The sequence below is a fragment of the Meleagris gallopavo genome, chromosome 5 (genome assembly GCF_905368555.1).
Source record: "Meleagris gallopavo chromosome 5, MGAL_WU_HG_1.1, whole genome shotgun sequence".
Taxonomy (NCBI): domain Eukaryota; kingdom Metazoa; phylum Chordata; class Aves; order Galliformes; family Phasianidae; genus Meleagris; species Meleagris gallopavo.
In genome coordinates, this window is record NC_139408.1 from 33,769,007 (window position 1) to 33,785,579 (window position 16,573).

General features: G+C 36.8%; 1 protein-coding gene across 2 annotated transcripts in view; it reads left to right on the plus strand.

Moving 5' to 3' along the window:
- The window catches only part of SCFD1 (sec1 family domain containing 1), a 44,314-nt gene that overhangs the window by 14,417 nt on the left and 13,324 nt on the right, over positions 1-16,573 (plus strand). For both annotated transcript variants that reach the window (XM_085225146.1, XM_085225147.1), the window contains exons 11-18: positions 2,143-2,282; positions 3,109-3,199; positions 3,540-3,613; positions 4,650-4,731; positions 12,091-12,187; positions 15,120-15,190; positions 15,777-15,856; positions 16,401-16,463. In XM_085225146.1, coding sequence (XP_085081272.1) covers positions 2,143-2,282; positions 3,109-3,199; positions 3,540-3,613; positions 4,650-4,731; positions 12,091-12,187; positions 15,120-15,190; positions 15,777-15,856; positions 16,401-16,463 — 698 coding nt within the window. The remainder of the gene's footprint in view (positions 1-2,142; positions 2,283-3,108; positions 3,200-3,539; positions 3,614-4,649; positions 4,732-12,090; positions 12,188-15,119; positions 15,191-15,776; positions 15,857-16,400; positions 16,464-16,573) is intronic.

Consider the following 16,573-nt stretch of genomic DNA (forward strand, 5'->3'; position numbering starts at 1 on the left):
CAGTTAGAAATATTGCATTTCTTCTGTTTGCTTTTGAGAATCAGTGAAAGAATCAGGAATTGCTATTGCATAAAGTCAACACTTATTTCTGATAATTGCCTGCAAGCCATTGAAGGGCAAATGCTCAGTGACTGGCTAGTAAATACCTGCCACCTCTATGTGCCTCCTCATCAGCTGCTGGCTAGAGAAAGTTGTCTGGTGGCCTGAGGTAGGACCTTGATCCATCAAGAGGTCAGAGGTATTAAAGATGTAGTGAAAACTGAGTGCTTACAAATATGGAGAGGTGAGGTACTGGAATAACATGACAAGAATGGCTTGAGAATCATTGAATGTTTATCTGTTCAGCGTAAGTTTCTGGGAGAACTTGTTAAATATTGTGTGTTGCTTCTCTTTTTTGACTAAGTTGACAGGATAATATATTTCTTTAATAAAATTATAATCAAGTGGCCTGTGATTCCATGTCAAGGGCAAAACAAAAATTTAATTTCAAAATCAGTTGAGTTGCTCCCATTGAAGGCAATCATGTCAGATTCTTCACTGATGGAGCATAATATTTTATTAAATGACCATGTAGCCTCTCAGAAGGCCATGAATTGTAACTGCAAGTGTTACCAGGATGTTAATTATGTACATTTTACTTTGCCAAGTAAAATAACCAAGCTTGAAGCTCTTGGTTAAAATATCCCAGGAGTTCTGTGAGGTGTTGAACTAAGCGCTAAGCGAGCCACAAAGTAGAGTTCTGTGTCCTTTGAGATGATAATGGTGGTGTTTCTACACATAAACAGATGTGTGTGCAGAGATCCATATTTCGGACTAAAATACCCTTCGGGAGTGGTTACAGAAAAGTGGGAGGCACAGATAGAAGGCTTTTTAAAGACAGAATGTGGAGGTCAAATGAGGAGGACTGGAATCGATAAGAATCGTTTTGGTAAAACTTGTAAATGCCAAACCTAACATGGAAACTTGGGTCACTGGTGAGTTAAATTGAGCCAAAACATAGATCTCCATTAAAAATTACAGCTGAGTTTTCAATTAAATGACTATTTTTCTTTTAACTTTGTAGTGAACAAATGTACGTTAAAAATAGTCTAGTTTTACTGAAACCTTAAGCATGCTGTCTAGCATGAGGTTTCTGCCCATTGGCTGCATGTGTTTTCTTTGAGAAACAACTTGGTTTTTCTTTGGTTCTGGCATGGATGGCTTGAAATGGAATTCTGAAAGTGTGAGCTGTGCCAGCTGATAACTAGAAACATTTTTAAATGTTTTTTTATTTGACAGTTGCACTTACAATGAGAATAACTAGTTTTATTTCTGGAAAAAATACGTATTTTAAAAATTCTTGACAATTCCAATGAAATCAAGATTTTAACTCCTTTAGTCATTATTTCACAAGAAGAGATCACCTGTGAAATTGCAAATGTACTTCAGAGGGGTTAGAATAAAGTTGGTATGTGGGGTTCTTATTCATCTCTGTGTTGAAAATTAGGGGTTATGCTGCAGAAAGCACAGAGCTGTCATTGGCAAAAGTAATGGGGAAAAGGAACAAAAAGCAAACAGGAAAGCAAGCAGTGATAATATTATATGTGAACATAACTCTGTCATCTACCTGAAAGACATAGATTCTAGATCTGCGTATCTATGTAGTAGAGAAGAATGTGTGAAGAAGGTTCATCTAAACAGTCCTTCCAGTAGGTGCTGATGACTAGATATTGTTGTGAGCTTCCTTGCAACTCTGTTAAATTTGCTGTAATTGTGTAAGTGAAATTCAACCTTAGAAATTTTTTTTCTCTACAACGCAAACTTTTCGTTACTTTAAGGTTTGGACCTGAGTGTTTAGAGCTTAGTTATTACCAAATAACCTATTTTCTATATGGGAAACAGTATTCTTGTCATTTCATTTTAAGATTTGTTGCTGGCTTTGATAGTTTTTCAGTAGTGCAACTAATTTTGGAGATCTTGCATTGCAGTCATTATTACCAGCAAAGTATTCACTGTCATCTTGGGAAATCTTAATTTAAAGCTGTGTTAGTAGCTTTTACACTAAAAAAAGTTCTTGAAGATAATTGTCTGAATATAAAAGACTGATTAAATGATTAGAAACTGTCAAATATTTACATAACGTTCTTTTTCTTCTTCCCTTAGGATTTCCATTTGAATAGAGTTAACTTGGAAGAATCAACAGGAACAGAAGGTACTCCAGCAGGTGCCAGACCTAAGAAAAAAAATAAGAAATCCTATGATTTAACTGCATCTGATAAATTTTGGCAGAAGCATAAGGGCAGGTAAGCTGTACTAGGTACAAAAGCAATGTGATGTTTGCTTGATCAGATCTTCTGGTAGGATTTTCTTGGGTTTGTTTGACTGTGATGACACATGATTAAATACTACAGATGAAGCTCACAAATAGGAGCGTGTGCTTGGAGTTGTGGGGTAGGTTTCAATTTTTTTTTTACTTTTTGTAACAGACTTAGCTATTTAAAACTAATTTTACCTGTACAAATAGCAGGATTGGAGTACAGACATAACTGTCCTTAGTTAGGAAGCGCAAAAAGAAAAATGAATGTATGCAGTCTTTACTGTTACTCAGATAACAAATACATTTACAAGTTTCTGTCTGCCTATAAGATTGTTGCTTTTAAAGAAAGAGTGTGATTGATATGGCTTGTCCTGTGTGTTTCGTTAAGCTTTAAATTTTAAAGGGAGAATTCTCTACATGTAAAACTACTTCCTTTAGTGAATTTTAACATAAATAAAAATAATGAGATGAATATAAATTCGTAGTGTTCTTTCATACTGTTGTAATTCTATTTTTAAGTTTGTTTGGAAAGACTTTTTTTAATGGAGGGATCATTGTCCATATTCATTCCATCATTCATTGTATCTGCTTTTTGTTACAGAACACAAAACTGTTTATCAGAATACGTGTACATAGTTACTGCTTTCAGTAATTGCTTAGAAAGTTAAACATAAAACATCATTATTTTCACATATTTGATAATATTAATGTATGGGTATTTCTGAAATACGTTTTCAACGTCACCTTGATTATACAACGTTCTTGAAATGATTGTGGATCTTAACTGAGCCTAATGCAGAGTATTACATTAGTCCTTTTCCAGAGGTAGCTGAATCTGTCCAACAAGAACTGGAATCCTACAGAGCCCAAGAAGATGAAGTCAAAAGACTAAAAAGTATAATGGTATGGCTGACCTCATGCTTTTCGTTTGAAGACTAATAGGACTTACGCATTTCCTAGCCCCTTCTGCCAGCCAGCAACCAAAAATCTCAGTGCATGCTGAGCTTTAGGTGTAATATGAACTTAGATGTAGGACTAGTAGTGCCATAATTCATTAAAAGGTTCAACTTCTTGGATGTATTGGCATTAAACTTATGTAATTTCCTTAATTGTAAAACACAATCCAGACACTAATATCACTATGAGAAAATCAGTTCTAAATGCACTGACTGTATTTCTGTGTATCATCTTCATACTCATGATTATTTTCATTTTTCTTTACAAACCATTGTGCAAAAACTAGGGCATAGAAGGGGAGGATGAAGGAGCAATAAGCATGCTTTCTGACAATACAGCTAAGCTTACTTCAGCTGTTAGGTAAGTAGCCAATATTGCATAATTTTTTAATTGGTTGGGAACTATTTTTAATTCTTTCTGTCACTTCATTCTTAATATCCTTTTAAACAAATATTTTTTTAAGACGACTATTGAGCTCATTAATAAAACATAGATGCTGCATTGCTCTGCTTCAAGACAGCGCATCCTCCACAAGCTCTTCTGCATGCTGCTTCAACAGCATGTGTTTGATAGTGCTCTAAACATAGAATCATAGGATGGCCTGGGTTGAAAAGGACCTCAAAGATAATCTGGTTTCAACCCCCCTGCCATGGGCCCTTGAAATGTTTCATCAGCAGCAATGCTGAGAAACAAAAGTGCATCATAGGTATGCTTGCATTCTTTCACCACAAAAGCATCAACCATCTCTGCATTCCTTCCTTAAAAGAAAGAAGTCCACTTCCCAAAGCAACTCCTTGCTTTGTACAATGGAACTGATTACATTTTGTGTAATGTAGTTACTGTAACATCTCTTGGCAAAATTATAGTTCCTTCATAAGAACACTGCATGGGAAGCTTACTTCCCTGCTCCTGGTTACCTGACTTTTTGAATGACACTAAAAATCTGAGAGTTAGTCTTGTTCCTAATCGTGAATCTTTTTTTCATTCCATTGGTTAGTATATTATTTGATAATTCTTTGATTCTTTGACATTATTTGATATTCTTTTGCAGTAATTTGACAGATACTAAAATTTTAATCTGGATCAAAAATGAACTAAATGTTGATTATGTAAGCCATAATTTTAATATAGGATTTGTTTAGGTAAGAAGGGCAAATATCTGTTGCTGATCATGAGCTTTCGATAGGAATACTAAATTGCCCATGTTGTTTGTATTTTTTTACTAAGCAAGATGAAAAATGTGTGGATTACTTTGCTCTATTTGGGATTCATTAGATCTATATTTTGAAATGTTTTAGTTAAACTGTACTGTATTCCGTAATTTTTCTGTAGCAAGTATGCACAATTCAGCTAATTGCTGCAACTCAGCAGATTAGTTTGTATTTAATCTTTTCAGCTCTCTTCCAGAACTTCTGGAAAAGAAGAGGCTCATTGATCTGCATACAAACGTTGCAACAGCTGTTTTGGAGCATATAAAGGTAAGACGGCTCTCTGAGTTCAGCTTTCTATGACTTAGTGTTCTTTACATGGAGAAAAATACTTGAGTAAGTGAAGTGAGATAAAAAAAAAAAGTGAGCTTTCTCAACTGTGTTATCCTTTTCATAAATCATGGTATAACATTACCTAGTGTTGAAGGGTGAGGAGGAATGAATTTTGCATATCTATGTGTGAGAAGTGAGGTAAACACCCTTTTCTTTGTTTTGGAATTTACTACTATACTCTTGCTTTGTTTTTTACTATGATGGCCATAACCTTTATTGGACTAAATTCTTTCTAAATTAAGTTTATAACAAAAGTGTTTGGTTTATTTTTGGGACATGTCATGGCCAATTATGACTGAAGGCTAAACATTACTGTTATGTTCATTATGTGCCTTATGCACTTGTCAAAAGAGTAGTGTTTACTGTTCACCAAATGAAAGTGATATCCAGAGATGTGGCAGTAATGATGCAAGTTACCAAATCGGTCTTTTCAGCAGGGTCTGTGTTAAATGTGTCTTCTGTGTTATTTGTATTCTTAGGAAAGATGTTTCTTCACTTTTCTGTTTGTCTGCTGCTCTTTTATCAGAGAACTTGCAGATATTTTTGGTATCAGGTAAAGACCTCAGTTATTACTCAAGTAATCTTGAAGGTACATCTACTTCCACAGTAGACCAAGAGAAATTATAGGTGAGACTTTAAGAAACAGTGCATTTCTGTTCTAGAAAGGGATTCAAGCACAAAGTGTCCTTGGAAAGTAGTTTAGAAAATGTTACCCCATGCTATTTAAAAGTGATAGAAAGCAACGTGTTCTGAAGACTACTTCAGCGTTCCTCAAGTGTGTGAGGTGCATCCTCAGTTATTACTGCTGCTGAACTTTTTCTTAACCAAGCTCTATAAACAAATTTGTTCTGAATTAAGAACAAAATACAGAATAGTTTTAAACTGGAAGGCACCTACAAAAATTGAATCCAACTATCAGACTACATTAGGACTGATCCAAACTTAAAGCATACCATTAAAAGCATTATCCAAATGCCTCTTAAACATGGGCAATCAGGGGGCATCAACCAGCTTTTCAAGAGGTCTGACTGCCCACTCAGTAAGTTGTTCCTAGTGTCTCGTCTGAACTTGGTTGAACGTGGTTTTGAGCCATGTACAGGCATCCTGTCTCCGGGGAGAAAAGCTGAGCACCTCCTTTCCTCTCTCCTTTTCCTCCCCAGGAAGTTGTAGAGGGCAATAAGCTTGGAGAAAAGGAGTCTGATCTTAACAAACCCAATGGTTTGACAGAAATGATAGCCCTACACCAGTACTTATATAATATGAGTTTTTAGGACAGAAGCCAGATATCAGAGCAGCATGTGGAATAGAAATAACAGCAATGAACAATGTCTTCTTGGCAAAAGACTGAATTGAGATGTATTTGTTCATTCTTGATAAGGTATCACTGAGACACTTTCCTGTCACCTTGAGGTGTCTTTCTGCAGCAGCCCTCTGCTAGTCTTAGTCTCCCTTCTCTGATAGGAGCCTGCTACTGGAGAGCTCCTAGGGAGCAGGGATCAATTTATCTGTAAATGATTCCTAATTCTCATTCTGCAGAGCACTCTGGCTCTGTACTTTTTGTTATAGAGCTGTAGAAGATTGTGAGACAAATAAGCATGTAATTTCTTCAGTACATTGATGATGTGTGTCTGTATCATTGTTTCTGTGTTGTAGAAAGGATCACTTCCTTCTCCAAACACTTAGGAACTAACTAAACTCAGGCTAGTGCAGAAACGAGTTTTATTATTTTTTCCACTGGAACTTACCTACACAAAAGCATTTTCACTAAATGAATGTAAAATTCCTGCCAGTTGCTTTGTGTTCTTTTTTTTTTTTCCCTCCCCTTTTCACTCTCTAGTGTGACAAAAAAAATACCCATGCCAGGTAGGTGGGTTTAAAGGACAGGATGGTATGTTACTGCAAGCATTTCTCAGAAATACTTTCACCATAAAAATACATAATCTCAGCCAGTACTTTTTAAAGAAAGTCTCATGATACTTTGAGGCAGTACTGCAGTGTGTTTTATGTGAGGTTAAAAGAGAAACCAGATTAGGATAAGAGGAAGATACGTTTTTGGGTGCGTGTACAGCTCATGAGGATCTAGTGAGACACTACACTTGTTTCAGGTTATTTTCACTTTCACATTGATCTGGAAGCACATTTAGACTCTAAAATAGATTCTCTGCATTGTCAGTTATGGCTTTTACTTCAGTAAATATGAGTGTTTTTATTCTTACAAGTGTGAGAATCAGTGCAAAGAATGCTATGAGACCTGCTCTAGTTAGCCTAAGTGAGTTTAATTTCTCTTACAGTCATATTTTAGAGCTCAGTTTTTATCTTCTTTCCATGTGGTCTTGGATAATTTTCTAAGACACAGCCAGAGGAAACCAGAAATGAATCACACACTCAAGGGTCCTGACAGTTTTCTGGCATATCTAAATGTTTAGTGAAATGATGGAAAGGAATGCACCAGTTTTTTCACTAAGTGAACCATGGACTACTTATTGTCAGCACTGAGAACGAATGCGTCTTTGTTATGCATTGATTCTTTTCTGAATGGTTATGCCCAACAGCTGATAGATTTAAGACTAGAATTACAGATAATCTCTCTCTAGCTACTATGGAGTGTCAAGTAATGCCTATCTTTACGTCTGCCTCACACAAATTCTCACATTACTTAATTTTCTAAAATATTAATTAGCGAGAGGGGTAGATGTTAATCTTGATAGAATTTCATACATACAATTTTAAGTATTGAATTTTTATGTAAATTACTGTCAGTCATAAATTACTAACCCTTGTTTGGTTTGGGTTTTGTTGAATCCCCATGTAATTTTCTTACCATGCTTCTCCAGTTTTGCTTGATTTCAAGACCTGATGCTGTGAAGGATTCCATTATCCGCATGGCCTTCCAAATTAACCATTTCATATTTTGTAGTGGGATCCCACTATTTTAACGGTTCTTTTCTAAAATAGGTCACATTTCTGTCTTACCACAGGAACAAAAAAATGTGTACGTAGTTAAATATATATGTCATAGTGGTCTGGGTCATTTTTCTCTAATTCAGCATAGATGATTAAGTTACTACCCAGCAAATAAGTTTTTTTCTGAATTCAGTTGTATTGCCCTGTCATTATTTTGTGGCTAGTTGTGTACAGCTCATTAAGAGGGAAATGGCTGCCTAGCTGCTTCTCCCAGCCTTCTGGAGTGCCTCTGCCTCTTGGAAGGAGCAGACTAAGCCAATTTGTTGCAGGAGGTACCCAACATTTAAACAATTTAAATGATACAGCCACAATTTGGTTTATTATGGAAAGTAGATTGACGTCATTAATTTGTTACAAGAGTGATTAGTTCACTGCCTATTGAAGTTCCTAAATCTTAACATGAAGTTGCTAAATCTTAATGTAAATCAGGTACCTTTCAAAATTCAGATTTCACTCACCAACAAGTGTAGTCAGTAAGCATCTCTCAACCTTGAGGAGTAACCCAGAGGAAGCATTCCAGACCTGAGGGGATTGCTACCACACTGCACACTGCTTCAGCAAGGAGAGCTCAAATCAGGCTTTCTCTGGCTGCTGTACTTAGAAGGTAAAGTGATTAGTCCTAGTCAGAATATCTTTCATGTTCTTCATTAATTCCCTCTGAGCCCTGTTATCAATAAGCCTCCTGACATCCATCGCACTTCAGTTACTTGGCTAGCCTCACTCACTCCATTGACTTCTGTGAGGCTGTTATTTCAGGTTGTTTTCTGTCAATGTCTTTGGGAAATTCCTTCCAGTAAGTTAAAATACAATTTTTTTTTTCTTCATATTCTCTCGCTCCCTCTCTCTAAAAGGAAGTATCTCAGTAAAGAGGATGGGAGAACCTCATAAAATTCATACAAAAAAGACCTTTAGGATGTTTCAGTTAATCCTGCTTTTCCCCTTTTCTGCCTTAAAAATGAAGGAATTTTATGCTTGTTTTGGAGTCCAGTGCTCAGGTAGAGATTTTGGTGCATTTCAGTAACTTATCCTAAAATAAATGTTGGCTTCATTAAAGATGCTAAGTTGAAAGCTTTCACAAATATTAAATAAATAAAGAAGCTGAAACGTGGAGCTCTAGTTACGATAAAGATCCTGTCCCTTAGCTGGAAGTGAGAAAGGTAATTGGATGATTTTAGTGTGGAATAAGATGTCGCGTTAGGAAATGGAGAGCGGGAGGCAGAAAGGAATGTAAATGTAAACGCATCTTTATTTTTCTTCACCTTGCTATCCAGCTTTTGGCAGCCATAAGGACCTCTTTCTTGCTGTCTTGTCTTGTTGAATCTACAGGATTGCTTAGCTCCTGTTCCCCAGCTTTTACTCTTGGCATGTCTGAGAGTTTGTCATTGAGTGAGAAAAAATGGCACTTTCCTCTAAACCGGGACATCTGCTTCTTATCAGCACTTTTTGGAATAGTTGGCTCTTTGGGAAGTAACTGTCTCATTGATATGACATATCTGGGAAATCTGTCAAAAGGTAACTAGTAGTGTTTGTGGCTATTCAGTAATCCTATGAAATTTTACTTGGTGTCCATCTAATTCCTCACATACCTGTATAAGAAAACTACTGCCCTAATGAGCACTTCCTCTAGTAACGTTGGTTGGTCTCCTGCTGATGAGGAAGCTGAGTGGACTCACTGTATTGATCCATATCAGTAGGTGATGTGTGTGTTGCGTACTGTTGGCAAACATAAAGGAGCTGAGTTTTTTAGGATTTTCAGTCAGTTTTCTTTTTGTGAAGAGTGTGAAGTTCATGCTTCAGAAACCATTGTCCCAAATTTTGGAGAGTAAGTATGTAACTGCCATTTGTATTTCTGTTCATGCTCTAAGTACTGTGGCTGTATGCATATGAGTTTTCTTTTCTGCAGAGTAGCTGCAGCTACTCTGTTTTGCCCTACCCAAACAGTCAGAAAGTAGCACAGAATTGTGAAGAATTTTAAGCAGTTTGCAATGAAAATGAATTAAGAACTGTAAATCTACTCTTACAATTTGAAGTATCTCATGTTTAAGTTATTTTATTTAGAAATCGACCTGTAGACAAATGTTTTGAATTAACATATTTGTTTTATGTTGTAGAGTTTTACATGCCATCTGAATAAATTTGTCTTAAATGAAACACCAGCTAAGATAATACAGACACTGCCAAATTCAACAATAATGTATTTATCTTAATGAGATGAAGTTTCCAGATTTCGTGAAATCCTTTGTTAGTTGGATGCCTTTTGTCTGGGAAAAATATTTTAAAGCTAAAGACATTGATTTTTAACTCCTTATAGGGAACTCAAACTTACTTAAAACACAAAAGGAAGTGAATATAATGCAAAGTCTGGAAAAAAACCTACTGGCTTCTTTGCAGTTGTTTTCTGTCTCTGGAGACAGTTAAGGAAGCTTATAAATGCAAATTAGAGTTATCCAGTCTTGTGGAGTCAGGTCACAGAAGATGTCTGACATGCCAGGTACCAAATTGCATCTGAATGAAACACCTGGAAAAAGGCTGACAGTTCCTGTCTTTGTCTGTAAGATAGTGTAACATAGCCACAGATCATTGGTTTACCTTTCAACTGAGTAAGGTATGATCAATGCAGGGCCCTACAGCGGTGTAACTGTGGCTGTGGGTACCCTCCTAATATGAGCACAAGGCAAATGCAGCTTTGAGAGAAGCTCTGAGTCCTTTTTTCTCACTCCTTACAACTTCTATGTAATGCAGGTCACGGTGACAAACAAAATAAGATATTCTTCTACCCCTAGAAGTAGCAAGTGATCAATTCTGAGTTCACTTCATGGAAATTGCTACAGAGAGAGAGCCTATAAAAATATCCCTGAGTACGAGCTTCTGCAAAGGTGCTGTTCTGCAAGAAACTGCTCTTCTCAATGTGTTCAGTAAATAGTAATGAGAAATAGGAGTGTTATGTGTATGGTACTGTAAGGCAAGTGGCTGCCTGCGTAAGCTGACTGCCAACAGTTTTCAATAGTAAAAAATTCTTGTGACTTTTTATTTCGTATTCTCATCCCTAGCTCTTACTATACTCAAATGTGAAATATCCTAATTTTCTTCTTTTCCTCTTTCCTTCTTATCTTTGGTTTTGTTTTTTATTTTTAATTTTCTTATTTGTGTTCTTAGGAATAATTGTAGTAGAATTCAGAAGCAAGTGAGACTTCCAATGTTTTTCTGCCATTACAACAACCACTGCACTGGGTTAAAAGGTGCCATAGCAATTTTTCATGCCTCAACAACATTGGGCAAAAAATGTTCAGAATCTGTTAACCTGAGAAAGTGTGGTGACTCATGCCTCACTCTGCTAACATCATTTCAGTCTCCCAGTGACCACAATGTGGAGCTGAAATGCTTCCAAGGCAGTGAGATGGAGATCCACTCTACCAGTCTCCTTTTGGAGTCGTTGCATAGCTGAATGTGTTCAACAGGATTTAGTTAGTTGACAGAAGTTAAGGCTTTGTAAGCTGAGCCATTGTAATGTTTGCTGTAATGCTACATTTTAATATAAAAACTGTGATGGAACGTTAGGTTTCTAAATCAGTGCTGGAATGGATTCTTCTGTGTTCAGATTGAAACTGATCAGATGTGCAAATCTTGGCTGTCTGTGCAGGTGCACTGAGTGCTGTCAGTAGTTGCATGGCCATGTGATGTCTTCCATAGAGCTTTTGCCTTTTGCAGTAGCTGTGGTGTCCTCCCTAAAAAATGATTTTCACAATTTGGTCTGCATGTGATAGCTCTGGAAATGTCATAATAAGAGACTGTATAATTAGAGACTTTTTTTCCAGTGTTAGCCAAGCGACCTAATTATGAAGTGTTCCATCTTAATTGAAATAGCTCATTCATACCAACAGCACTTCAGATTTGAAAGGAAAGCTCCCAGTCTTATCTGGGATGATGCTGTAGTGGATTTAGGAATTTCCTGCTTGTCTACATTGAGTAAATGTCTCATTGACTGAGAGACTTCATGTTCAGCATCAATTTGACACTATGTATGATGGCATGAAGTTTGCAGCTGCAGCAAAAGCAGAATTTCAAACAAAGATCCTCTTCCAGTTTAATATTTGTACATCAGACCTCCTTTGGTTAACTTGCATTTTCACTTCTACTGTGAGAGTAGTGTCAATTTTCTGAGGTTGAAAATGGTAAGCATTTTTTTTTTTTTCTGGCAATTTATTTAAAAACATTTTTTTAAAACAGTTGTGATGACTAAAACCTTTTAAAGAGGAAAGAAATAAAGAAATATTTGTCACAGTATGAAGAATTAGTTAGAGTTAATAAATTCTAACACTTATTCTTACACAGACAAGAAAGCTGGATGTGTATTTTGAGTACGAGGAAAAAATAATGAGCAAATCTACTCTGGATAAATCTCTGCTGGACATGATTTCTGACCCAGATGGTGAGTACTTTAAATCTGAACTTGGTGTCAGCATGCTTTGAGATGCAATAAACATGTGCTATAACTTTGTGGGTGGTAAAGAGCATATGTGTGTATATAGGAAACAGCTTGTCATTGATTCCAGTAGTGGTCTAGCGTGTTTATTAATAGGCTGAGTAATATATTTTAAAAATGGTGACTTCTGCAGTTCCACAAAAGTCCATTTCTAATTCTATGTTGCTGAAGGCCATAAGATTTTAACTTCCTTGCCTCTCAAGTATTTACTAATACAGTGTGGAATTGTGTGTTCTGAACAGCGCTGGTTCTTTAGAATCCCACACATCATAAAGCCAGAATGGAACAGGGCATTTCACTGGATTTGCTTAGATAAGTGTAGATAGGTAGCCTTTGCTTGGGAGGTGGGGGAAGAGGTGGGTGCTAAGATGGTGGAGAAAAGGGAATCAAGCTATAAACTTGCCAGCTGGCTGACAGACAGATGGGGGTTTGATGTGCCTTCACACTGCTGTGGCAGATCTGTTAACAGCACCCAGCAACAGAGCTTTCCAGTTGATTCATGTCAGGTTACTACATACTAAAGCTTTACACACTGGCTGGTACTTGGGTTCTCTATCGGCAGGAATCCCTGGGAACTGTTCTGTAAAAGGCTGAAACCAGAATGTGTTCTCGGCTTTTCACAGTGCCGTAGCATAGAGGCAGTGGCCTCACATAACTGTCACTAGAACCTTTTAACAATGAATATCCTGGGTGTCCACAAGGAAAATATTAGACATCTAAGCTAGAGTTTTCTTTATAAACTAGCCATTCAGTTGTTGATAGTAACTAATCAGCATTTTATATACTTCGCCTAGATAAAAGACACTGATGAAACAAAAGGATTTAAGTACCATGTTTTTTTCAATGTATGCTGTCTTGCAAAACTAGATAGCTTCCAATTGTGTGATTTGCTGTTAGATACCAACAAGGAACATGTACTTTGAAGGACTAATGCATCAAGTCTTCCAGCACACTGAGTGGTGAATATTTGTTTGTATGATCTGTGGGCACTTGCCTTATGGACAGTGATACTTGCAGAGCTCTTCACAGCAGCAGCCCTGAGCACTTACCTGCTTTGTCCTCCCATTTTTGCTGTCTATTAGCAATTTACCATTCATGGCAATTAGCTGTTTCCCAGTTCAGGGGATATCACTGTATCCTGGAGTGGTACTAAAACCAGAATTACTGATTTTGCTTTTCTCCATTAGTGAAGCAGTAGCTCTGATGACTTCCCATTGAAAATAAAGTTGTTCTGCAGGAAACTTAACTTGACAAACCTCAAATAGAACATTTATCATCCCTGTCCTCCTCCCAGTCTGTCACAGACCATGGCTTAGGAAAAAAAAAAGGGAAGCACTTTACAAGCAGCCTGTCTTGGTTTTGCAACTGTTTATCACAGCTGTGTTTTATACCAGCACTACATTTCAATTACTTTTGCCAGAAGAAGAAGAGAAAAAGTGTTTTCCTAAGATTTATATAAGTGTACATGATATAATCTAAGCATTTGTTTTGAATTTATTTATTTTTTTTGGTAGGAGAAAATATCACCTGCTCATGTCTAAGCAAGACACTTTTGTGAGCACAAACCTCCCAGGAGTTTTGCAGGCATGGTAAACGTGCTCAGTGAGGGAAATGCTATCCTGTTCCAGCAGGTATTGCCATAAGCTATAAACTGGCAAGTTGGAAACAAAGTGTCTGAATCAGCTACAGAAACCAGGTTCTCTTACAGTGTCTCTTCAGGACATGCAGAGTGCAGTTTTAGCCAAGTTGACTCCAAAGTGATGTTTACCATGAAAGCTGTTTGTTGGTTCCTATGATACAAAGTTTTTCAGTTTTTGATCTTCTGGCTTACTGGTATTTGTTGAAGGTTATTAAAACTTTCTGTTCTGGAAACAGTTGAATCAAGTCATGAATGTTCGTTATGATAGTGCTTACTATGAGAGAGGCTTCTGCCAGTCTAAATATGTGCTTGCTTATAAACAAAAGCTGCATATTGGATTAGGTGATCCCCTGCTGTCATGATCTATATTCCATAGCTGGGAAGCATTTTTCTCTTCCCTGAGTACGGAACAGCGTATTTTTTTAAAACATTGACCTGCAACTGAAGGCAGCAAGCAAGCTTTTCTACTGAAGTGCTGGATTACAGATTTGAAACATTTACTTTGAGAATTGTTCTCTATTATTTGTGGTTCTCTTCTAGAAAAAAAGTAGATGCTGTTTGAATTCTGACATAGTTGGTTATAGTCTAAGGAACACAAGGATGGTCAGATCTTGTGTTTGATCTGGCAGAGATGAATTTTGATTCCCATTGATAATGCTTCCCAAACATTTGTTGTAATCTTTTTCTCCAAGGAAGTGGTGTGCTAATAATTCAGGAGGTGAAATCCTTCCCAGAGACAAGTTGGAAGTTCAGTGTTTTTTTTCCTGACCAAAGGTTCAAACATAAGTGCTTTTTCAGCTCTCGGCTGTTTCAGTACAGCCAACTCTAGAGCTGCATAAACAAATTGTAGAGCTGAAAAAAAAGAATGCTGCGGCTTGTATTTTCATGCTTTTCTTCAGTCTCTTTCACGGTTCTACTGTCTGTTAAATGCTTGCAGTTCACTCCTAAAGCTAGACATAATGCCGGGAGGTAACTAACTATGTTACCCTTACCTACAGAGCAGTGTTTGCTACAAGCAGATGTGGCAGGTGTAACTCCTTCAGAAACAGTGACCTTATTAATAATTTTTAAATAAAATTGCTGAATGTCTTTTACTGCTGTGTGTACTGAAAAAAGCCATGAGGAGAGATAATACATATAAAATTCAGACCTTTATTTATAGTAATGGTTATTATATGTGTACATCGAAGGGCAATTAACACTGCATAGTTACAGTTTTTATTGTGTGTTTCACTGCAGCAGGAACTCCCGAAGACAAAATGCGACTATTTCTTATCTATTACATCAGCTCATCTCAGGCACCTTCAGAGGTACATTCTTTACAATTCATGACACCTCATTTTACCACATGGGCTTTTCTCTGTTTGATCAGCCTTGAGTAGGTATTTCTGCTTCTCTATGAACAGAAGCATGATATGCCCAGGTAATACAAAAACTTAAAATAAATTCTCTAGTGTTTTCAGAGAACCTGTTTGTCAAGCATTAGGTACTACCATGAAGGATAAGCATGACTAGTAAGAAGGAAGATCGTCTTTTGAAACATTCAGTTCAGAATGTTCATTTTCACTGGCTGCTGTTGTGACACTGTACATAAACCACAATGCGGTCACATTTCCGAAGGATGTAGATACTGTAAACTGTTTCCTTAAAATGCATTTGCTACAAGTAGCTTTCACTAAACTTAACTGTATTTAAATTTTAAGAATTAAATCCTGTGCATTTACATCTAAGTTGTATTTTTGTACTTGGTAGAGGATGGGATTAATAATTGCTTTTTATCTAAATATTAAATAAGCAAAGTTACAGTATCAGTGAAGTTAATGTAATCTTGTATTCCACATAGAGAGAGTTAAGAGTAGTTTAAACCTGTTGCAATTCTCCACTTCATAATTTCAGATTGATTTGGACCAGTATAAAAAAGCACTGATGGATGCGGGTTGTAATCTAGCTCCTCTGAGCTACATAAAACAGTGGAAGTGAGTAATTTCCTTTTTTTTCCTATGTGAGGCTGTAATTGGGGTAACTTTACAGAATTCAGTGTGGGTATCATACAGTGTAAATTATCCATAAACATTTATTCTGGCATAATCTTTGCTGTCATTGTTATGGTAATACATGCAAAATGTTACTTTACAGTGGAACTCTAATAATGCCAGAACCCTACTCAGTGTGATGCATATCAGTGTTCTTAATTATCCAAGACAGAAAAAATGCTTTGAATTTGGTGAAAAGTTGGGTTTGCTCAGCCTCCAGATTTTGTGGTTCATGCCAAAGGGCTGCACTGCCTATCAGTTACTGTACATCTTATAAAAATAAATTCCTATTAAATACAAAATCTAATTCCTTTCAGCTCCTTAATCATTGTAGATGTAGACAAGGGGGATGCACATGAGAAATAGTTTCTTCCAGAAACAGTTTGAGAAGCATAAGTATTTTCACTTTCAAATGACTGGAGTGGAACACTGTACAGCAGGATGTACCATGAGATGAAGCATTTGATTTCTACCCCTGCTTTCATAGGGCTTTCACTAAGATGGCTTCAGCTCCAACCAGCTATGGAAACTCTACGCCTAAACCTTTGGGGTATGTTTTTGATTAATGTCAGTAAACCTTTGGGTTCTTCTGGTTTATTTTAGTAGTACTGAAAGTGTAGTTAGTGTCATATGCAGCCTTGAATAAAACATTTCCCTATT